The 24,841-nt window shown below is 45.5% G+C and overlaps 1 protein-coding gene across 4 annotated transcripts; it reads right to left on the reverse strand.

Moving 5' to 3' along the window:
* Positions 1-3,951: 3,951 nt before the first annotated feature.
* Positions 3,952-24,236, reverse strand: Upp1 (uridine phosphorylase 1). 4 transcript variants are annotated; one of them, XM_027388126.2, is made up of 10 exons: positions 23,973-24,236; positions 23,509-23,592; positions 22,717-22,803; positions 14,787-14,852; positions 11,084-11,201; positions 9,389-9,547; positions 7,876-7,990; positions 5,840-6,049; positions 4,775-4,921; positions 4,026-4,165 (listed from the first exon to the last, which is right to left on the reverse strand). In XM_027388126.2, the coding sequence occupies exons 4-10, from the start codon at positions 14,831-14,833 to the stop codon at positions 4,026-4,028; spliced, it is 936 nt and encodes a 311-aa protein (XP_027243927.1). In that variant the 5' UTR covers positions 14,834-14,852; positions 22,717-22,803; positions 23,509-23,592; positions 23,973-24,236. The 4 variants fall into 4 exon arrangements, with proteins under 4 accessions (XP_035309088.1, XP_035309089.1, XP_027243927.1 ...); XM_027388125.2 differs by having other exon boundaries at positions 23,509-23,627; XM_035453197.1 differs by lacking the exon at positions 23,973-24,236 and having other exon boundaries at positions 3,952-4,165; positions 23,509-23,686.
* Between the last annotated feature and the right edge of the window lie 605 nt (positions 24,237-24,841).

Here is a 24,841-nt window from a genome sequence, read left to right on the forward strand (position 1 = left end):
TTTGTATTTATTGACATTTTACTCTTAGGATGGATTGATAATTTAATAAGTTTAAGCATCTAGATGACATACCCTAGTTTGTCCAGCAGACTTAGGAAGAAGTGTCCCTGGTCTTATTTTATCAGTGAAGACACAGGTACACAAACATTGAAAAGTCTCCATCTATAAGGACACAGGTATACCTAGGGAAAAGAAGCCATCTACAAGGTCAGGATGTTAGGATAAAGCTCAAGAGGGACTTTGCATTGGGGACCATGGTGGATTCCATGGCAGCTGAGGGTGACCAAGGTGGGAGACAAACATGCCAAGCAGACAGAGCTTAAGTGAGGAGTTTTATTAGAAAGAGGAGGGAGGGGAAAAGAAAGAGAAAAGAAATAAAGAGACACAGAGAGAGCTCCCCCTTGTTCAGGTCAGCCTAGGGCTCCATCTTATAGAAGCATTCCCTTAACTGAAGTTCCCTTCTCTGGGATGACTTAAGCTTGTGTCAAGTTGCCATAAAAGTATACAATACAAACAGTGAGAGTGCAGCCTTTTTACTTTATAAGGGAAAGTCGCATGCCCTCACCTACTTAGGGAGTTCTCAGGGAGATGTAGACCAGTCGTCACCTGAATGCTAACCAAATGTTCTACCACTGAACAATACCTCAATTCCCAAAGTCATCACCGGTCTTTCCTCTTGTCACTGGATAAATGAGAGTGGGATTCTGTCTGTGAAGCACCCACCCCTGGATATATTTGAGCTCTCACACATACAGTGGTGCAGAAAGGTCTCTGGCTGACAGGTTGCTTCATGTGTAAAGCAAATGAAACAGTCGGGAAAACCCTTGTTGTGCCACACCACTGAATGTGTCAGAAGGCTTGAAAGGGGCAAGGGGCCTGCCCTATCCTCCTTACCCTGTGAAGTTGAGAGAACCGAGTGCCACTCTTCTGTAAGGTAGAGTCATATGTCTGTGTGAGCGCACATGTACATTTAGTACAGGTTTACGTGTAGGGTCTTTCTCTATCCCACCAGCCAGCTACCAAATAACAACAGAGAGACTTCTTATTAATTATGAAAGCTCAGCCTATAGCTTAGCCTTCTTCCTAACTAACTTAAATTAACCCTTATTTTTATTGATCTATGGTCTACCACATAGCTTTTACCTCTATCCCATCTTGTACCTCCTTTTTCCTCTCTGTGGCTGGCTGTAGAGTCTGCCTCTCTTCTTCCCTGAGTCCTCTCTGTCCCCGGAAGTCCTTCCTAACCTCCTCTTAGCTATTAGCCATTCAGCTTTTTATTATACCAATCACAGCAATACATTTTCACACAGTGTACAAATATCTCACCACATGTATGTACAGCTGTATGTAGTGCATGTCACACATCTATGTGCACCTGTGTTCACATGTTCTTCTACCACACACATAGACGGGTGTTTGATGGCACGGGAGTATGTGAAAAGCAGTTTGAACCTCATGAAATACTAAGCCTTCATCCACCTGAGGCCTCGATGTCATCTGACATTTGGGGGTATTGAAAATTGGGAGAGGTTGAAGCAGGATCCGTCATAGACCTTGCAAGTCACAATTTCTTGGCCAATATTAGTTACTACTTTTAACAGTTGGTCTACAAAGTTGCACCTAGTAACTGGAAAATACTTGATGAAAACAGGTACCCCTGTGATGCTTGCTGACTCTACAGGGCTTATTTTAAAAGCACAGTTGGAAGCCAGGGTTGTGACAAGTCGGGTAGCATCTCATTAGCTATTACCTACATCTGCCACAGGCTTGTTTATGGTAAGTGTATAACTATGTATAAAAATGATAAAAACAGGAGCTCATGTGTGCAAATTCTAATGTGAAAAACAGAACTGTCCTGGTGCTCCAGAGAGGTTCCAGAACCTCCCAAGTGTAGCCCACCTTCTCTACCAAGGAGATTCCCAGAGATGCTTTTCCCATCTCTGCTGAGGTGTCTTGCCTCTAGTTTTGTTTTTTTTAATGTATATAACAAAGGAAATTCTTTATTGTAAACAGGGTATAAAGTACAACAAAAAATATTGTGCAAATTGGAACTCATGATTCTTTATAATTTTTTTTAAGAAAAATCTTTTTTAAAGGGTTCTAGTTTGCATGTCAGAAACCTACACCCAAGGTACAGAAACAGTTTAAATGTAAGGTATAGTGACAGTTTTTCACTATATATTTTGGACAATTTACCTTTACTACCGAGTGTAACACATTTAAGTCTCAATGAGTGTCCAAACCCTGTGGTGAAGAACATAACTGTGTCATGAACATTGTTTTCAAGTTGAAAGTGAATGTTCTAGTAACAATTTTCTACCTATCTATTCACACACCCTGAAAAACTCCTATAAATAGAGAGAAAACTGTTGTCTGTGATGGTCATTAACTTCCTAGTTTGAAAAAGCACAGTGTGTCTTTGGCAGAGCATCCTTTACTGATGACATAAAGCCATCTTTCTCAAGGAGTTATCTCAAATTGTCTCTAGTTTTTAACCTCATGATGTAGTACCATTTGATGTGCCTGTTTCTGACATTTGGTTTCATTGTCTGAGGTCATTTTACATTACATGGTCTGCATTCACTTAAGGGCATCAAACTGTACACATCTGCTCTTGGCCACATGGGTGGTTACCAACTGCCCCCAGCATTGCTGTGGAGGACATTGCTACCATGGACATTCTTCTCTGAGCCATGTAAGCTTTTTCCAAGCAGTGAAGGCAGCAGGCTCAGGACAAGAGGTGAATTACCAAATCAGACATGTTTGCACAGGTTAAATTTAGTTAATTCTAGAATTTGTGGCAAAGATACACACCATCATTCTCTTTGCTTCTGGTGGGTGACATTGTTATTACTGTTACAGGATTGGGCAGCACAGAAAGGGGCATAGGAAGTAATGGGCTTCCTCATCATGGAGACATGGGAACAAATGCCATGATTTCAGGGGTAAACTCTGGAGTGTCACTGGTAATATGTTTTACATTTCTACTTGCAAAATGATTAGTTGTGGTTTGGTGTCAAAGGATGCCATTCTGAGCCCATCCCCAAAGGATGCCCTGAGGCAGAGCAGGACCCTGGGGTTCTAAATGGAAGGAATTGGTCCATCAAGGACAAACCCAGCCACATTCCTGATTCTGCGTAACTTGCTGAGGAAAGATGCCCGGTGGAGGTCATTTCTCCTGCAGGAAGGTCTCCTTATTGTCAACACTGGGAAAGGGATGTGGGGTGCAGGAGACTGAGGCTAGGTGGTAGGAAGAGGCCCCAACAGACAAAGTCAGTGACCAGTGTGACAGAGATGAAAATTAGGAGCCAGTGTGTGAGAGAGGGGCTTAAAAATTTGGTGGCATGTGGAGAAACAGTAAGTAGATCCACGAGCTCAACTGTGACAGTAGAAGCATCTCAGTGCTCGCCAGATGCAAATGGCATGCTGTTGAGCTGCCTTTCTTGCAAGCCAGGACCTGAACTGATCTGAATAGCTGCAGGAACACCATTGCCCACCAAGGTGCAGCAAGCCTTTTAATTTCTGGTCAGAAAGCTTGCACTACCTAGATTGGACAGCAGAGGGCAGTACAGTACCGCCTGGGTCCACCCTGAGCTTGGCCATCAACAAGTGGGAATGGGGGGAAAGTCACAAAAGTGCTGTCAAGTCCCACAAGAAAGTGCAGTTCAGGTTCTGGGATGGCTCTCCTGTGCCCCTCTACCTGACAACAGGCTCCTGCCAGTCTTGAATCCTATCTGCAGCTGTCAAGGGATACTGTACAGAAATTTTAAAGTACATAGGAAAATCTGTTTTGTGGCACAATTGGGAAATTTCTTACTTTAGTGACATGAAATCTGACATCCTTTGAAATAAAACTATGGAAGTTTCCATTTGCTTAGAATGGTCCTGAATAGTGTGAAATGCAGCCCAATTCCATTTGTTCTTAGGTAAAGTAGACGCCAAGCCACACAATGGGATATGAAAAATAGATTTATTGGTCAGGAGTTAAAGAGGTTTGTCCTGAGTGGTGAGCAAGGTGTAGAGGTTCAGGCTTTCCCCAGGCTTTTCTTGATGAAGTGGCCCACCAGCCGCTGAGGTCTCTGCTGGTATTCCACCAGCACATCATGGGGGGTGTTGATCTGGTCCCCTTGCAGTCTGTCCAGAAGGGTGACACACACCACAGCCGCTGCAAAGAAAAAGGTCTCATCAAGGCAGGGCCAGACACCTTCCTTTGTCACCAAGGAGGAAGGCCAGGGCCAGGGAGCTCAGTGTGCAGGCCAGGGACACCTAGTCCCTTTGCCTTTGTTGCCAAAAGAAATTCCAGCAAGTTCCAGGGCCAGCTCCTGGCTGTCCCGTGCAGCCCTGCAGGATACATGTTGTCCCAGACCATGAGGCATAGATAGTTTTGAGAGGTGATGTTTGACTGGAAGGATGCTCAGGTCTAGACAATAAAGTAGATTAGCCCCAAAGAAAGGAAAACAGTACTGAAAGCCGCGCTCTTGGCAAGGCTGCAGCAGCCCTATCTGAGCTGGATAGGTCACAGCCATCTTTGTTACCCTTCTCAGTGGTAAGGGAAATCCCTGCAAGAACACTGGGGACCCTGTGTTTTGCTATGTGACAATCAAGACATTGTACATGTCCCGGGGCTGCAGGGATGACACCTTGGTGGTCAAAAGCTGACCAAGGGGGACACAAGTGAGAAAACAAGCCTGAGGCACGATCAGGAGGTCCCCTCTATGATAGGCTAGCAAGTAAGACAGAGAAAGGACACCAAGGCCATCATGTGTCTTCCTACCTCTTAGGCCACAGGCACTGCACATGGTGGCAAACAATGACGATTCCATCTCAATATTTCGAACACCTGCGGCATGGGCTGCTTGCAGATAGGCCTGTTTGTCCTTCTCTGTGTAGGAGCATAGGGCACCATCCAGACGGCCTTGTCCTGCAGTACACGAAGACAGAAGATCCACAGGCACATAGTCAGAGCCTACCACACTTGGGCACCATGCTACACACATGGATGCAACTAACAATCTAAGCAATGGTTGAGAGGCTGCCTTAAATGCCCTTCCCCAATATGACACTGATGACTACCATATATGCCATCCTAGAGCCTTCATCCAGTAGCTGATGGAAGCAAAAGCAGATACCCACAGCTAAACACCAAGCTGAACCCTAGAACCCAGTTGCAGAGTGGGAGGAGTGATGAGCCAAGGGGTCAAAACCAGGCTGGAGAAACCCACAGAAACAGCTGACCTGAACAAGGGGGAGCTCATGAAGCCCAGACTGATAGCTGGGAAACCAGCATAGAACTCTTCCAGACCCCCTGAAAGAGGATGTCAGTTTGGAGGTCTGGGCAATCTATGGGACCTCTGGCAGTAGATCAGTACTTATCCCTAGTATAGGAATGGACTTTGGGAGCCCACTCCACATAGAGGGATACTCTCAGTCTAGACACACGGGGAGGGTCTAGGCCCTGCTCCAAATGATATGACAGACTTTGAAGATCCCCCATGGAAGGCCCCCCTCCCTAGGGCGCAGAAAAGGCATGGGATAGGTGGTCTGTCAGGGGGAGGGCAGGGGGGAGGGAGAGGGAACTGGGATTGACATGTAAAACAAGCTTATTTCTAATTTAAATTTTTTAAAAAAGGAAAAAAAAGAAGACACAGGGATGAGGGGACCCGCCTGCCTGTCTTCAAGGAGTGGATTGCTGCTCAGATCACTGTTACAGCCATCACAGAAATACTTTGACAGGGTTAGCAGGCCACATCAGGTGCCCTAGGGATAGCACCACACCATCACAAAGAGGCCTGGGTGGGCAAGGGATCCCTGGGCCAAACATGCACTCACTTCCTCTTACCCTCATAGAAGTCCAAGGTGCACATGGTGTTGCCCACAACAGTGGGGAACTCATTCAGGTCTGAGGAGCACTGCATCAGCTCCTGTACCAGCTTCACGTCCAGGTTGGTGCTGCGAACCACCCGCTTTCCCAGGACAATCTGCTCGAACTCTGGCTTGAAGCACTCGTCCACGGCCTGCTGGGTGATGACCACAGAGCCAGGCTCCAGACCTGAGGAAGATGCAGGCATCATGGTTACACGGGTGAGAGCAGCACAGCAGAGAACAGGCACCTCAAACACAATCGGTTGTCACAGTGGCATACAGAAGCATCCAGGCGCATGCTCAAAGCCATCCATCCCTTTTCTAGTCAGAGCTCTTCCTGACAGGGAATTTGCACAGAACCATCGCTGAAAGCAAGGAAAAGCAGAGAACAGCAACCTTGCCAGGAGTCTCTCCATCCTTTGTCTTCCAGGCATTGTCACTGACTAGCACTCCACCAACTAGGAGGGTGACCAGGAAGATGGTTTAATCATTCCAGATATCTTTATTTTGTACATTTTCAACCAGATACAAAAACAGACAAAAGTATAGAAAAGCCACGTGTGCCTCAAAAACAGCCTCAGTCCTTTGCAACTCCTGACTAGCCTGCTTTCCTCTGCAACCAGCAACAACTGTCTGTGCAGTGTGGGTGTTCGGGGTGTGCCCTCCTGGAGTAGCTGCATGCTTCAAAGGACAAAACTCTACTCTTGTTTTTCTGTCAGGTTTATGCTTTCATATACCATGTGACCACTGCTAGGAGAGTTTGAAATCCTACATTCCAAGAACAGTGTACTTAGACGGGGATGCCTAAATCTAAGGCTATACTGTCTCTGAAGCTGGTACGGCTTCCTGTTAATGGCTGTGTATTCCTGGTGGGAACAAAATCACTTCCTACAGTAACTTTAGTTCCTTAGTGACAAAGAAATTGTTTTAGAGCCACCAGGCAGTAGTAGCACATGCATTTAAACCCAGCACTCAGAGGCAGGTGGATCTCTGTGAGTTCAAGGCCATCCTAGTCTACAAAGCGTGTAGGACAGCCAGGGCTGTTACACAGACAAACCCTGTCTCAAAAAACAAGACAGAAAAAGAGAAAGAAATTGACATTGCTTTAGACTTTTATTGCTTCCAATCTTATTTATTTATTATGTATACAACATTCTGCTTCCATGTATATCTGCACACCAGAAGAGGGCACCAGATCTCATAATGAATGGTTGTGAGCCACCATGTGGTTGCTGGGAATTGAACTCAGGACCTCTGGAAGAGCAGTCAGTGCTCTTCACCTCTGAGCCATCTCTCTAGCCCTGCTTCATACTTTTACTTACATTATGGTATGTAACTGCCCAACACCCCCCCACACACACACACACACACCCGACTTCCAAATCCCACACTGAAATAAAATCTCCACTGTGAAACAGGAAGGCTCTGGGCTGGGTGGAACCTGTGTAAAATGACCGATGCACGGCCCTAAAGGATGGATTAACACATTCACTGAGTTTAATGATGGATGAGTGGCCGAGACTAGGGCACGACTCCCCATCTCACATACATGATGAACCCCTGTGCCATCCCTAGACACTACTAGCAAGGTTTCACTCAGCTATGGGCCACAGTCAAGAGCCCAAGCAGACCTTTTGCCTTTATAATAGAAAGCAGACCAGAGCAAATCAAGTCTTGGGTGCTCTGCAGTCTTATCAAAACCTCGTCTTTGCTACTTAGATTGTGGGTTTTTGTAGGGGAAGGGGCTGTTTGGTTGGTTGGTTGGTTTTTAGCTTTTGGTTTCTTGGGTTTGGTTGGGGGTGGTTGTCAATGATTAGAAACTTCTGAGCTAATTTCGGGCCTCTTTTGTTAGTTTTGTATCCCACAACCCAATACATACTTTGATGGAATGAGGAGACAGGCAGAGAGGAAAGCCCTTGGATAATCCTGTATGTGTTCTTACCATGCTGGAGCCACCGCAGGGCTCTGGCCCCTCCTCCACCCACAGGGCCCAAATCAATCCTCAATCCTCACCTATTCCACCAGAAGTGCCAATGCGGATGATGGTGATGTTGGAGCACCGGGCATGGTACAGCATCTTGATGAGCTCGTGCAACATGATGCCGATGGAAGGAATGCCCATGCCATGCTGGAACCAGAGAGAAAGTGCTGCGGCTAAACCCAACATTGTGCCTTTGTCAATGCATATACAAGTCCCTCCCAACAGACGACACTCCTCATTTTAAGTCACCCAAAGACAACAAAGCTTTGCACAGAATGAGATTTTGAAGGAACATTCTCCTAACTTTCATTATTATTATACAGTTATAATTATTCTACTTTGTGAATCATTATTGCCATTCTTTTGCTTTACCTAGTTCACAAGTAAAATGGGTCACAGTCTTGTGCACTTATCAGTTTTGGTGCTCTTCTGCTTGGAGACATCCACTGGGGTCTTTGAAGGAGATTACTGTATGTTTTATGTGGTATATTTCAACTAATAAAATCATCATATAGCAATGATGGACAGACTTCAAAATATTAACAGAGCTGTCCTATGACCTACCTACCTTGACTCACATAGTCTGCATGGTGGGAGGAAGCAGCTGCTATTGCTAGGTAACAAGCATTTCTTTCTGATAGCTGAAGCCATGCGCAAAGGCCCTTCCTTACCCATACCAGATAAGGTTTTGCCACTGCACTTCTCTCCTGCCCTCTCCAGTTTAGCAAAGCATAACTGGCTGGTTCCTCAATTCCAGACATAGATAATCTCCACACTTTTGTCCCTGCCACATCCCCCTAGCCTCCACCACAAGGCAACCCTACTCCACACATCTTTTAAAGACCCTCTCACAGTCAGATCTCCTAAGACACCTCCTCTCCCCTCCCCAGGTAGGTGCTGGGCAGAGCCCTACTGCAAAGGGACCCCTTTGAGAATGTCCATCACAGTGAAATGCTTCGACAAGGTGACTTTGCTATCAGGCAATTCTACATGACTGATACGCTTGGAGGTCTAGCTGATATGTCCAGACACACATCTCAGCAGGACGGGGATCCACTGCTGAGCTGTAGTTCTTCATTATATTACTGCCATCAAAGGAAATCAATTGCTAGGAAATGATCCCTTTGGTGGGATACTGGAGATTTCTGTAATTACTTTTTATTGCTCACAACATGTGTTATAATAAAGCAGGTCAGTCACTGTGAGATAGAAGAGACATGGCATGTGGCTCTTCTCATAGCCATGGGCCAGGCAGGGAAGCCCTCCCCCACACCTGCCACCCCACACTGAGTGGACAGCTGTGCATATTTACACGTGTATCTGCTTTTGTATACAGAGGCTCTCCAGGAAGCCCAACCTCAAGGGCTGGAGCCTAGGACTTAACTCATGCCCAGATGCCAGCTGCCCAGAGCTCACCATGCTCCCAGCCATTTACAGTAAACAAATGTTAAGGCACCAGCTGTTCAGCTGTTCACCAAGGCAGAAGTGTGGGGCACAGGGCCTTGCAGGGCAGAGACTAAATCCAAGTGAAAGGCAAGTACTCACGCTCACAGACAGCACAGGTCCCACTTTATACATGGCGTAGCGATCAGTGCCTGCACAGATGTTGGGATATTCTTTCCCTGGATGGTCAAGGCCCAGCTCAGCAGCCACATACTTGATGAAGGTGCTCATCCTGGAAGGGCTTCCACCAACACACACAAACTGAAACCAGAGAGTGGGGACCTCATCAATGCCTGGTCAATAGAGGTCTTCAAGTTGATGGGCAGCATTGTGGTCATCTGGGAACTTTGTAGCAAATTTTCAAGCCTGACTTGCACCAAGTGTATCTAAGGCAGTGATCCTGGGGAGTTTATAGTAGCACTGGTCTAGGAATCACTGCTCAGTACAGGCACCCAGAGCACAGGGCAGTCAGCTCCACACATGCAGGGACCCAGACTCTTCTCCCTTTGAAAAGGCAACAGCAGGCACCACACTTGGCCTTACACACCAGGTGGGAGGTGCTGGAAGGGAGTTTGGGTTTAGATTGATCAGAGTCAATGTGTTAAAATGGGCCACCAATCACTCTCTCACTTGGAAACCTGAGTAGCAAAAAATAGCGGCCCAGTAGGGGGTTGGGAATTTGTAGGAAGAGAAATAAAACCTTCACTTTGCCAAGTGTCATCTAAGAGGACATTTTATTTTGCCAAAGAAGAGTAAATAGTGAAAAAGTGATTTAATGGAATCTGAAGACAAAAGAAATAAATGCATCTCTAAACATGAAAGGACATTTGCATGGCCTGCAATAAAAAAAATAGATTATCAATATTGGGATAAATGGAAATTCAATAAATTAAGAAAACATGAAAGCTGCCCACCATTTACTACCAACGGTGAGTTCTACCCATGGCAGATGAGGCCCAGCTTTGGTGTTCTGAGCCCATCTTGGTTTTTAATTCATCATGTTAATTCATCTTCATGGAGATTAGACATTGAAGAATCCTGTTTTCATCATATGGTAACTACCTATAGTTAATACAACTAAATGTAAACCACAAGATAGCTAGTAGATAAGATTCTGAATGTTATAGACCCCAAAAAATGATCAGTGCTGAGTTGTGAACATGCTGACCACTGTTTTGTCTCTTCACATCATATACATAAACTGAAATGTAACACTGTTCCTTGAAAGGATGCAAACATACTTAGGTGTCAATTAGAAATAAGTTTTGACAAGGAATTTTATAAAAATTTAGGACAAATTACCACTGAGAACTGAACACTTGGTAGTGGAGGTGTCTTCATCAAAATTTTCCCTCAGATAATGAAAAACAGTCTCATCTATATACACCTTCAACAAGCAGGGGTCATACAGGCTCTCCATACTGACACTGCACCTCTTAGAAGTCCTTCCCAGCTCTCTGTTATCTAGGCTGCCCCCAAGTTCCCAAGATGAGGTGATTCTCCTGCCTCAGTCTTTGGAGTCGCTGGAACTACAGACATAGGCTACCTTGTATGACTCAGAAGTCTCTCATGCTGTTCACTCTCATATGAAAGTTCTAAGAGACAAAGTAGAGGCCAACGTAGCAGTAGTTAACATTTGTTCTCTCTTTTACTCACTAATCCCTATAAATAAAAGGTAACAAAAGCAAAAGTCTGATAAAGATAAAATGTAATCCTGTTTCCTGTCAATCATCTGCACACAGGTCCTGCTGTACCAAAGAGGAAGTTGAGTGCAGAATCAAAGCCTGGGCATTTTACCTTCACATCTCCAAACATAGCAGGGAAATCATGTGTGCTAGTGCTGAGGTTGAAGTGGTAGAGAACATCTTCCTTCATTGTTGCTATGTTTGGATTTGAAACTTGAACGAAGCAGTCACTGTTAGAAACAAAAAGGGAAAGGTTTATAGAACATGGGTGTGCAATGTCCAGCATTACCACGAATATGTTCCAGATCCATGAGGTGCGTGAGGGACATGAAGGGGAAGAGACAAGTGGATTATGGGGAGAAGATAACCCCACATTGCCAAGGTCCCTACTTCCCTTTCTCCTTCCTTTTAATTCCTCTTTCTCCTTGAGCCCCGTTTGGAGGCAATTGGCAAACCTCAGAAGAGCCCACAAAATTATAAAGATCAGATTGATAAATCATCCAACACAAAGAATGCTACTTTATATCCATGTCACCTATTCAATACATAAACTTGACTGTTTTGAAAGTAATATGATCAATATTGGAAATACAGACAAATAGGAAAAAAAAAAAAAAACTCCTCCATTGCAGAGATAACCTTTCCAATCTGAGCGCCTATAATTTCTTTTCCGTGTTTTGTTGTATTAGCTACCACTCCTCAGAACTGTGACACTAAGAGTGTCATGAGGGGATGACAAGGTGGCTCAGCGGTTTAGAGCACTTGCTCTTGAGGAAGAACCAGAGTTCTATTCCTAGCACTCCCATGGTGGCTTACAACTACCTGTAACTCCAGTTCCAGGAATCCACTGCCCTCTTCTGGCCTCCAAACACATAAAGTAAACCTTCAATCTTTTTCTTAAAAAGATTGTCATGATATAACTTCCTACCATTTTGATTTTTTGTAGGAAACTACAACATTTTATATGTGATTCAAATTACTTATACAGAGTAACATAATTCTGCTCTAAAGGAAGGTTGGCAGACAGAATTTGTTTCAGAGAAAGCCATATGCTAAATATGGTTATGAGCCATTATGCTTCTGTCACAAGTCTGCCACTGTCTCCTGAAAGCAACGGCGACAAGGAGGGCAAAGACATGATGTTATACTTCAATGTAGTTTGATTTACAAATACCCCATCTTGACCCTGGCTAAGCTTCCTCAGAGCCAGCCTTCAACATAGCTGCCTCAACAGTATGTACCTCCTGATTCCCAAACAGGTGTCTCCTTGGCAGGATAAAGAATATGTAGGGCCTTGAATATGGAGTGATTATGACTATCATTCCTTCCTTGAGTCTGACTTTCTGCCCAGACCAACTATTGACACTTTTCTTCAATCTAAGTCATGAGAAAAAGATGAGAAAGCAATGATCCAGAGATCACTGCAATATAGAAATACTGAATCTCTTGGCCTACAATAATTTGAAAATGATATGTGTTGAGTTGAGCATGGAATTTTTCCTGAGAACTGTGCCGTCAAGCTCCTTCCAGAGCATGCTCACCTGTTTTGTTCACTAACTTACTTTCTTTTTTTGGAGACAGGATGTCACTGTATCCCAGATTGGCCTCAACTTGCTATGTAGCTTTCAACTTCTGATCTCCCTGCCTCTCTCTCCTCAGTGCTGGATTATAGGTGCATGCCACCATGCCCATCTTATGTAATGCTAGTGACAGATGCCCTGGTGTGTGAGGCAAGCAAGCCACTCCCTCAGCTCCCATTTCTTTTTCTTTAGGCAGGTTTCATTTTTAGGCCAAAATGGCTTTGAACTCAATACACCTGCCTTAGCCTCCTGAGTGCTGGGATTACAGGCATATTCAATGAACCTGGCTATCTACATTTTGTCTTTAGAAAAATTTATGCAATCAATATAATTATAATTATCAAAATCTCCTGGGGGTTATGTCATGTCTTGTTTATTTACCATACACACACACACACAGTTGCACAAAGATGAAAGAAAGTTAAATAGATCTGTTCTGATTGATTTATTTCATCTAGTCCCCATTGTTTTTCTTTCTGGTACTCAATCTCAAGAACAGACACCAAGGCTGACTCCCTCTTCTCCCTTGGTCCTCTCTGCCCCCTTCTGTGTTTCTCAAACCCCCCTCCAATCTATTCCCTTAGGCGGTGTCCAGATTAAGTCAACACATGAAACTTTAAGACTGTTATACAACTGATAAGCATAGCTTAAGACTCAGGAGAAAGTCAGAGCTCTCTCACAAAGAGAGTAGGAGGCAGGTGGGTTGACCACTTCAGGAACAATGTAGAGATTCACAGCACACACACATACCAGTCATACATGCAGGGCCACTGCCCACCACACCCCGGGCTGTGAACCTTGCTTAGAAAGAACAAGCAACCTGGCCAAGGCACAGAATGTGCCCACCTACTGACCCCATTCTCCTGGCAGAGTTCCTGGCTTTTTATGAGAGGGAGGGATAAAGGAGGAGGAAGCCCTTTCTCACAGGACCAAATGCAGGGCATGTATAGCTAAACTTTCCCAGAAATCATTTTTGATCTCTAGGACAATCTGAAATTCCAATCATCACAACATACTCAGGCATCTAACCATATCCTCCTTCAGGATGTGGCAAATATGGAACACAAAACAGAAGGGCAACTTTATACTTCAAAATGACCCAACAGGATATGATTAAGATAACGAAGCCACACAGAGAAAACTTTTTTTTTTTTTTTTTACTTGTCAGATCCAGGAAGAGCAGAAGGAAGGGGCATAACCCTGAGAAGAGCATGATTTTAAAACTCATTCACTCTGATATGAATGTGAGCTGTAACGGTCCCCAATACACTGATTAAAGGATTCAAAGTGACAAGTCAGGGACAAACAAAACTATTTAGCCTGCCTGGATCTCAATTGTATTCATTATGCTTCATTGTCACCTTGTTCATTTACCAAATATTCATGGAGAGCCAACTGCTGAGGCCACACGGGAGCAGGACAGGAGCAGGACGGGAGCTACCTCACAGAGCCCCAGCAGATGGCTGACAGCCCTGAAGTGCAGAAATGAGAGAGGCTCGGTGGACTTCAAACCCATGCAGGAGGTCTCAGGGCAGAGCATGCACTCACTACAGCATGCTCAGAACCCTGGGTAGGATGTGCCTGAACATCCACACACTGGAGTCAGAGAAAGACAACAAATGTTTGGCTCTTTAACAAAGTCTAAACCCAAGAGAACTCATGAAAAACACACACTTGAATAAGAAAAAACTACAAAGAAAGGAGGAAAAAAAAACATTCAAGATTCAGAAACAAGATCGATCTAGGAGATACACCGGTAGACTGTCTCACAAAACAAAAACAAAAACAAAAACAAAAAATGGCACGTATAGAAGGAAACCTGAAAGACACATATCTGAGCACTGACCTGCCTGCTCTTCTGAACACACATGTCCTGATGACTAAGGATCTGAATATTTGCAAGTCCTCCGAAGCCCTTCATCCCTCACTCACTGCTGTGAGCGTCACATGGTAACACACGTAAAGAACTTTGAAAACCGAGCTGATTAAAGAAGGCTTAGTGGTGGTAGCGTGCATGTCTTTAATCCCATCACTCAGGAGGCAGAGACAGGCAAATCTCTGTGGGTTCGAGGCCAGCCTGGTCTACTGAGCGAGTTTCAGTACAGGCTCCAAAACAATACAGAGAAACCCTCTCTCGAAAAAAACAAAACAAAACAAAAACAAAAGAAAGAAAAAGAAAAAAAAAAAAAAGAATGCTTAGTAAAACCAACAGAGCCCAGCCTGTGTCAGTCTTACTTGTGATGATTTTCCAGGTCCTTTGCTTCAGTTCCTGTAGCTGCCATCCTCTCACTGTTGCAGGACCTAAGGGGAAAAAACATCACACAAAACAGAATTAACCCAAAGGGAACTAGGGTGGTGTGAGATATCACTCATCAAGAAGTCTGTGCAAAGAGACAGATGTGTGTGTATGTGAAGTTCACATGGGTGGACACTTGTGCATTTTAGGAATAAAGTTCAAGTTTCCTAGCATGGCATCCCAGCAACAGTCAGGATGTCTTTGAGCCTACCCACACCCTTTTTTATGTCTTGCCCTTCTGGAAGTCTTGAACATCCTCTTCCTGTTTAAAGGCAGCAGAGGTTGCAGGGATTTGAAAAGAGGTAGAGCAGCTGCCAACTCCAGAGGATGCTGTTCAGAGGGCAAGGACTTGAAGCTGGTGTGGGTTCAAGCAGCCAGCAGAGCTGAGTTTCCTTGGTGGGCGGTAAGGAAAGGAGAGCATCAGGAAGAGCCATGGGTCACAGGCCACTCAGTAAAACTACAGGCTGCGTGGAGACATTTCCTAAAGCTGGGCTGAATAAAAGACCCCTTTGCTGGGAAATGTATTTATAGCTCTTATCCAAACACACTGCTCATTTGAAGTAAAGTTAGTAAACTGGAGACCATTACAGTAGTTGGTTCCAAAGCAGAAACTCCCCCGTAGTTGGTGTTTGTCCCTCTTCATCTGGCTTGATCGCACTTGGCATCAGTGACACACTTGCCGGGAAATACCAGTTTGTTGCTGTCCAACCAAGGAAGCCAACAATGGAGTGAGTTGTATTGTTTTTATTGTGGAGATATTGAGGATGGAACCCAGGAAGTTGCTCCACTGAGAGGCATCACAGGCACCCTTACCCTGTGATACCAACATTCCCAAGTCAAGCATGGTGCAGGGAAAGAGCACTTAAGTCTGGCAGGAGAGGAGCCAGGGCAGCTTTGCCTGGCGGTGTTACAGGAAGCACAGAGCTGGTGGGTAGTGAGAGAAGTAGTCCCTAATGCTGTTGTCCCTCAGAACTGGATGCTGGTCATAATGAGGCTTTTAAAACCTTTTTGACATTTACATTATTTTATTTTATTGAGGATGGGCATGGGCATGCCACATTGTATATATGGATGTTGGAGGATAACTTGTCAGTGATCTCCTTCCGTCATGTGTTTTGGAGAGCAATCTCAGGTTCAGGCTTAGCAGCAACAGTGCTTACCCACTGAGCCATCTTGCTAGCACCACCTATTATTTTAATGGCACAGTACATTTCTAAAGTTTGCCTGGGTAACATGATTCTAAGATTCTAAGAGTGAAAGACCCCAGGAGGCACAACAGCATTGCCTCAGTTGAGGAATGTGAAACTCTGCATATCGATGATGTAAGTCAGCAGTTGGCGCCTGGACCTTTGCTCAGTGTCCTCGGGATTCAGCACATGCCTAGTGTAAAAGCATCTCTGGTGTGATGGTTTAAATGAAAAAATGTCCCCCAAAGTCTCTAAGATTTGAAAACTTGGTCCCTAACTTGGGGTCCTGTTGGGGGTGGCTTAGGTGCTAAAGCCCTGCCAAAAGATATATATCACCAGAGGCAGACTTTAGGACCAGGCCTCCCATCCTGCTGTCTCTGATTCATGTTTGCAATTAAAGATGTAAACTTGGTTTCCTACCTGTGCCTCTACAAATGCTGCTTGCTGCCCTGTGCTCCTGCCATGGTGGTCTTTACCCATCCAGAGCTACATAAACTCTGCTATAAGTTACCTGGCTTAAGGTGTTTTTATCACAGCAATGTAACAGGTAATAAATACTGTGGGGCCTCAGAGAACAAGGTGGTTTGAGCACATACAATCTGATCTGGAGAAAATGAGAAAGCTTCACTGGATTCCCTCATCACATAGTGGAACTGGTTACTTCCTAGCCCTAGCCTGACTTCCATCCCATCCTAGAAAATAATAATAATAATAATAATAATAATAATAATAATAATAATAGAGGGAAACTACAGGAGAATGTATGGCCCTAGGCTCCTTCCAATCCCTATGGCTTGGCTCAGTTCATTCCCTGGATAATCATTCACAAACTCTCAAAGCTGTCTTAGGTTCCTGCTCTTGTGGTAATATTAAGAAGTTGGGTAGATGCAAGCCCATGGTTTTTTTGCAACACAGTCTTACTTTTTGGCATATGAACAAACATGCAAGCCCTTTCTCCTGTCTAATTTCTGATTTTGTGAGTGAAACATGAGGAGGCATAAGGATAATTTCCCTTCCCTCTAGAGCATGTCCGACTGGGAAGGGATGAAGACACAGGACACTGTGAGCCTGCACACAGTATGTGAGACACACCAAGCAAGGAGATGAATACAGGGCAGAGAAGGGAGCCAAGAAATTTTAAGAACCAGCAGTCAATCTCTTTGAGGGTGGGAGTATAAACAAATACAGGTACTGGAGGTAAAAGCAGCATGTTCTTAGGAGGATATGATGGGTTCCGAATGGTCCCAGACTAGCAATCAACTTAGATATTGTGAATGAAACAGTCAGGGACCTCAAGGGAACCCACAGGCCAGTCAGCTTTGGGCCCTTAACCTGTTACTACCTGCATTTACATCATTGTGGCCAAAATCCCTGGCTTAGAAGGAAACATTTATTTTGACTCCCAGTTTTAGAGGGTCAGCCTATATATTCTGTTAGTAGAGCTTAGTAGCTGAGAAAGGCATACTACAGTTTTTCCCCTTTTGTGACCTCTGGGTTCTAAATCAGGGGTTTGGTGCCACCCACGTTCTCAAGGCCACATTCAAGGTGGTCTTGCCTTCAGTAATCCTCAGGTAACACCCTGACTTGCAAACACATGTAAACATGTGCAGTGCCTCACCAATCTCCAAGACGATTTGAAAAACAGTCTGCAATGAAGACTACCCATCAGTCACCCTGTAGAAATCGTGCCAATAACAGCTATGCTGAAAAGTACCAGTTAGGCCACGTGTTCAGAGGAATTTACAGAAGAAAGGACACAACCAAGCCAAGGGGTGGGGTCCAAAATGAGTCTTCTAATGACAGAGGGTGAGGTGTTGTCACTCAGGGAAAACCCATAAAATGCCCTCAGGAAATCTCTAGAATCACTCAGGTGTCAGACAACCTGTGAACACAAAATCGCAGCACTTGATCTAAGTTAAACCAAAATTTGCTAGTCCTCCCACTCTAGAGTGTGGGGTGGGGGTCACACAGATAAGCAAAACAATGCCATTAGCCTCCCCTCTAGCTTGCTAGAGATAGGTGGCATGTCGTCTATGACAACAGTTGCCCAGTTTACTTTGGAAACACACAAAGCCCACTTCCGCTCTAAACACATTTCAGGGTCAGAGCCTTGGCATCTGTCTGTGTATTGTGTCTGTTCCCTCAGCTGCTTAAACCCTAGGATCAAATTCTTCTCAGCTTGGCATGAGGACACATTTGAGAAGGGTTTCATCCAGAAACTTAACACACAGTTAACTAGGCCTGTTGCTGGCTTGAGTGATGTATCCCAGGCTGTGCTTTCTGGGTAGCTGGCTTCCCAGTCCCTCAGCCTTAGAGGCCCAGACAGAAAGACAGGGGCAGGACATATGCAAGACAGTAACTCAGCATTTCCTGGATTAATTTACCACTCATTAGCCTCAAACCTCAAAGCAAGATGCCTGAGCAGGAAGAAAACATCTTTTGAAACCACACCCCATGACCAAGAGACAATTACCAAACTCCAGCCTAGCCCAGAGGGATCACTGAGAGCAGCTTCTCAAGGGTTCAGAAGGCAACAAGCTCATCTCTGTCCATGCTTGGGCTGGGTCTGGGGCTGAAGCCAGGCGGCTAGAGCTTGCGCAGATCTTTCTTGTTTGTTCCTAGTATGTGACCTGGTCTCATTTCCACCATTCCCACCTTTCAAGAAAGGATTCTCCAAACAAGAAATACAAAGCCCATGAGACCATAAGGAAGGCATCCTCTACTACAGAAACAGAAGGCCAACAGCAAGCAATAAGAGAGGCAACCAAGACACAGGCAAGAGGTGGTCTCCAGACAGTTGTATCCCCTCAAGTACCTGGAGGTGACAAGGAGAAGAGTCCACAGCATGTTGTAAATAGAAATGATGGATATGTATGAAGAGGTTCAGTGAACTCCGGTAGTTTCTTTGATTTGGAAATGTCTCCTGAAGACCCACCTGTTAAGGCTTAGTCACCAGCTGTGGAGCTATTGAAAAGTGGTAGAAATTTGAGGAGAGAGTCTTGCAGGAGAAAGTTAGGCCATGACGGATACTGGAACCCCTCAGGCTCCCACACACATTTCCTGGCCACAACTCAGAAGAGGCCTCCTTCACTATGTATTCCCACCAAGATGAACTACACTACCACAAACCGAGAGCAATACAGGACCCAACAACCACGGACAAAAACTTCTACAACAGCAAGCCAAAATAAACCTTTTATCCCTTTAACTGGATTTATCTTAGGATTTTGTCATAGTGACAGAAAGCTGAATTACACAATGACATAAAAATGTTGGGCTGAGTCAGGAAGTGGTGGCTCACACCTTTAATCCTAACGCTCCGGAGGCCAGAGGCAGGCAGATCTCTGTGAGTTCGAGACCAGCCTGGTCTACTGAGCTAGTTCCAGGACAGCCTCCAAAGCCAGAGAAACCCTGTCTCGGAAAACCCAAAAAAAAAAAAAAAACAAAAACAGACAAACAACAATAACAAAAATGTTGGGCTGAAGACATCTGAGTTTCTGAAACCCCTTCTGCCTAAAAGTAAAAGCTCACCTAAACAACTCCACTATCCAAAGAGCCATTAATCTGCTCTTCTAGTAAATCCATGCTGCACCCAAACAGCCACTGTCACCAAACTAGCATATTCCCCACCTGCTTTCCTGAAGTCCCAGTTAAGCTTTTAGAGCATTTAGAATCATTTGGAGCAGGATAGAACAAAACATGTCTGTCATCCCAGCTCTCAAGAGGCTGAGGCAGGAAGATTTCTCACATCTGCCGGCAGCTTAGAGCACAGAACAAATTCAAGGTCAACCAGACCACAACAAAAACAGAACAGCAGCAACAAGGAACTCACTAATGCCATGCCCAAAATGTAGCAGCTGAAATACATTGTTTCTCCAAAAGCACCTTATTCTCACCCTCTCACAAGTCATGTGTGCTGCTCTGTTACTTGGCCCCTTCCATCTCTGTTAAGATTGCAGCAAGCCCCAAATTCTAACTACTTTCTGAGTCACCCTCTTCGAACTCCTCCATTATCTGCATGAACAGTAATCTGCTCTCTTGTCAGTCTGTTTGTTGATGTCTTATTTGCAAGCATTGGGTGGCTGGGATACACAAGTTCTCTCTGACACTTCTTTCCAACATGGATTTGAGGGCAAAGAGCAACAGCAAGGATGGCAAAACAGTCAAGGGGAAAGAGCATAGCCAAGGAGAGCAGGATGTTGACTTCAGCAGGGGCAGGGATGACATCCTAAGGGCTAACTTCCAGATAAGACGTTGTTGTTTCCCATGTATAGAGTTCATGACAGCTCATTTGTTGAAGTAACATGACTCAGGAACACAGAACCTGTAGGTGTGACCCTATGGGGTCACCACAAAGGAGCTGTGAGCCAGAAAAGTTGGCACTGAGAAACATGAAGTCCAGAGGCCCAAGAGAACGTTCTTAACTTGGGTTGTCTGACACAAAAAACCTCTAGAATTTTCACTAATGATTCTCAGGATTTGGAAGCAGCTTTTCAAGAATGGGTACAACTGGAGGAAATCCAGTTAGTGATGTCATGAGCTCAAGCCAAAAACACAGGGCACAACTCCTCGCAAAAAAAAAAAAAGTTTGACATTTCAGTTAACAAAAACAAAAGGAAACACTTGTCTCTTGTCACTTTGCCAACAGTAGTCTGCTTGTCTCTTTCTCTTCCTATGACTCAAATTTGAGCTTAGACCTGTAGGTTGTCTTGCATTAACTACTTTGCACATTGGGTAACCCTTGTCCCACAAGTAACAGGATAGGTGAGAGTTGGGGTCCACAAATCCCAGGAATCAGCAATTAGGAAAAGCCCAGGATGAAGACCAAGATCATTCTCCAAAGGAGAAAGACTGGCCACAGCAAAGTCCACTATGAACTGGAGAGATGGTCCAGGTTAAGAATGCTTCCTATAGCCAAACATGGCGGGCGGCAGACACCTTTATTCTCTCCTTCCCCCCTCCCCCCGTGTTTTTTTATTTGAATTAGAAACAAGTTTGTTTTTCATGTCAATCCCAGTTCCCTCTCCCTCCCCCACCTCCCCTACCAGGCACACACCTTTAATCCTAGCACTTGGGAAGCAGAGGCAGAGAGGAGGGGGATCTCTGTGAGTTCCAGGCCAGCCTGGTCTACAAAGCAAGTTCCAAGACAGCCAGGGCTGTTATACAGAGAAGCCCTGTCTCGAAAAACAAAAAACAAAAAACGATAGAAAAGCTTCTATGATGCTGGAGGACCCAGGTTCAATTCCTAGCACTGATGTCAGACAGCTCACAACTCCTTGTAACTCTGATTCCACATAACACATCCACACATGTGCATAAATAAGAATAGAATATTTTGAAAAGGTAGTTTAAGATAAAGCAGCATCACTTGGATATTGAGTGGGAATTGTGGTGGTTCCTCTGCCTTTGTCCTAAAACACAGAGCTGTTCTGAGAACGGGCCATTCCTCCAAAGCCCCACCAGCTCCTCTAGGGGTGCATTTTGACCCCAGTACTTCAGGAAGATGTCACAGCGAAGCTAACTTCAGAAAGCATTTCCTCCCAACACTCACACCCCATCTTCATCACAGAGAGAGGCACTCACCCAGCCTCTTCACCTGCTGCTGCCCTCAGCCCCAGTAATGCACTCTGCACTGCCAGGACCTGCCCCAGCTCAGTGCTGCACTCCAACTCACAGGACCTGCTGGTTTAGCTTGCCCTGAGGGACTGCCCAGAACACTAGAAAGTAGCCCTTTCCCTCTATGCTGTCATCCCAGCTCTCAACAGGGAACCAGGAACATCCTGGTTCCCCTACCTGCTACAAAACTAACTCATTAATGAGATTTTAAATTTTAACTTTACTCGTGATCTTTAAAATACCAAAGTCAGAGAAATGGACTACTTCATTCAGTGCAATTTTTTTTGGAATGAAATGTATATTAAAAGTCAATCTGTGTGTGAGATGGAGAAAATGGGAGGGGAGATTGGAAAGAAACAATTCAGTGCTTACCTGTAAAGAGAAAGAAAACCTGAAAATTTCTCTTTCTGTTACACATATGATTTTTTTTTGCTTTCTTAAGATTTTTGTAGTCAGTCAGAAAAAAGTGCATTTTGACAAAAAGCCAAGGTAAAGAAAAACTAATAAATGCTTAAGAGTGCTGAAAGTATAACAGAACCAAGAATATAATGTGTGCCCAAGATTAAAGACGTGCAGTAATGAGGGTTATGCTGAGACTAAAAGGTCCACTTGTCCTCTGAAGAAGGGAAAACAATAGCCAATTGGCTGAGAAGTGGGGGTGGGTTAGCCCAAAATGCAGATGGGGCACAAACTTCACAAGCTGAAAGAGAGGGCAACAATGGCAGGCCCTGGGAATGGCTCTTTCGCAGGCAAAGACAGCTTAAGACTCCATTCAAGGAAGTCACCATGTTTTTTTTAAAGGACTAGGTTACAGCGTATGAATGGAACCAATGTGTTTTTTGTTTTGTAAAGCCCAGATAGCACCAGCAAGCGAGAACTAAGGCAAAGAAAACTAGGAACTTAAAGCAAGGAGAATGGAAGGACAGAAAGGGGATGGAAGAGAGAGGTGGAGAGAAAAGGGGGAGGGATAATAATAGAGTGTGAACAGACATCTAAACACCCCTTCCTTTGCCTTCCTGGGAAGCACGCCTTTCTACCCCAGATTCAGTGTCCCTGGGTAACTCACTGTCAAGAGACTGGAAGTCCACGTCCAGGGAAGGCTGCCAAAGTGTCAGAGACCACCCCAGTCACCGGTGAGTCACTCCACCGAGCCCTGGAGGGAGAGAGACGTGACAGTGAACAGGATGCAGAGTCCTGGGATCACCCTGCCAGCTCTGCAAGTATGTTATCACAGAGAAGAGCAGTACCGTGAGGTAGGTCACTTGCAAATCAGTTAGTGACATTTAATACGCCCAAGGAGAGTTTCCCGGTTGAACTGCAGCCAAACAACTCGGAGCCAATATGTTACGAGATAACATTTGGTAAATCAATTACAAGGAAATCTATATGAGTGATCAAACTGAAACTTTGTTCGGTCCTTCATGAAAAGGCAGGTGTAAAGCCTCCAGCTCTTATTTTCTGGGTGGCCTGAGCTGCGCAAGGGTTCTTGGTTCTCTCTTCCGGGTGAGGGACTGGATGGATACTCTTCAAGGACCTGAGAGGTCTGTTGGCCGTTCACCTGCTCATCCCTCACCTGCTTTCTCAGCTGCACTCTCCTTACAGGCGCGTCCCTCCCCTGCTCGTGCCTCACGTGCTCTCCTCCTCTTCCCCCACCCCCTACAGGCTCCGCGTCCCCGAGTGTGGCGCCTGCACCTTCATCTGCAGAGAGGTCACGGGCCGACACCTAGCTAGCATCCCGGCGCGATGCTCTCAGTGCGCTGCGGTCCGCCCACTTTCACCGAGCTCTCCCTCCCGCTCCCTGCGCGTTCTCATCCTAGCGGTCGCCCCGAGTTTCCCGGAGTTTCCCATCCTCACTTACACAGAGAGAGAGACCCTGCGAGGATCCGGCAAAGCAGACTGCTCACCGCTCTGTCTCGACCGGCCGCGCGAATGGCTCCTAAGGCTGGAGAATCGTGAGAGAGAATCGGCGTGTCAGACCTTTTAAAGGAAGGAATCGACCAGAAAGGAGAACCTAAATGACCGCAAACACGCCTCCTCGGACCTGTAACCCTCAGCCCCGCCCAGGGGTCACCGCCTGGCCTCAGCTCCACCCTAGGGCTCAGCTGACAGCACCCAGGGCCTGCTCGCCCAGACACACCCGGTCCACACCTTCTCTGACTCTCTTACTCTCCATCCTGATCCCGGAAAAGTTGCTCGAGAGCCTCCAACTTCTATTTCCTATGGTTTGGGGATTGCTGACAATTTTAAGTTATCCAGAGCCATCCCAGTGGCTCCATAGCCTCCCTTACTATGAATGAAATCGTACCCAAGCTGTGATCTCACCTGTTTCACAGGCAAAGAAACGGTCTGGAAGCGGCTGTATGGCTACCCAAGGTCACCTCTAGTGGCAGGGCCCAGGTCCATCTATCTGGAAATAGTGAGGGAATGACCGCGTGGATGCAGTCAAGAATGCAGAGCTAGGCTGTTGTCAACTGTGTCCTTTCAGTATCACGGGCCAGTTTCTGTTTTGTTTTGATTTTTTCTCCCTTCCCCTCCGGGTTCTTCCTGATCCAGGGATATCCTCCATAGTTGAGGGAAGGCCAGGGGATCGCTTGCCCAGTAGGGGAAGTGACTCATTCAGTCACAGCTATCTGGCAGAAGGCACCACTGCCCTGCATGGCACTGTGACTCCCCACCCCCAGCTGCCACCCGGACCTGCCAGTCCTCTCCTCACACAATTCCTAGTTTGGCTTCCCCAGCTAGCTGGCACTCTGGTGAGAGGACAAATAGGTTTGAGAATTAGGGGAGGGGGGGAGCGAAAACAGCCCAGCACAACCACTGTTTGCCTCTCAGAAGGACCTAGGTTCCTGAGAATAGACAGTAGCAGAATTGCCTATGATCCTGCTCCTGGGAAGACTAAGGTCTCTCCCATTCATTTCTAGGAGCCTACAAGTGAAGCTGGATTCAAAGTACCAAAGACCAACTTCTGAGTCACGAAACCCTGCAAATGACTGAGCCTGAACACAAAATTGTATTCGACATTTTCTATGCCACTCTGAAATCAACATCATCAAAGCCTGTGGCAGAGAGCAAAACAAGGGCCTTCAGAGCTCTAAGAGCCACCTCAGCTGATCTGTGTGAGGCTGAAAGCCCCAATACTAAAGGTGTGGACTTTGGAGAATCTCCTTTAAGCATTGATGTAAGCAAAGGAG

This window comes from Cricetulus griseus, assembly GCF_003668045.3.
Source record: "Cricetulus griseus strain 17A/GY chromosome 1 unlocalized genomic scaffold, alternate assembly CriGri-PICRH-1.0 chr1_1, whole genome shotgun sequence".
NCBI lineage: Eukaryota > Metazoa > Chordata > Mammalia > Rodentia > Cricetidae > Cricetulus > Cricetulus griseus.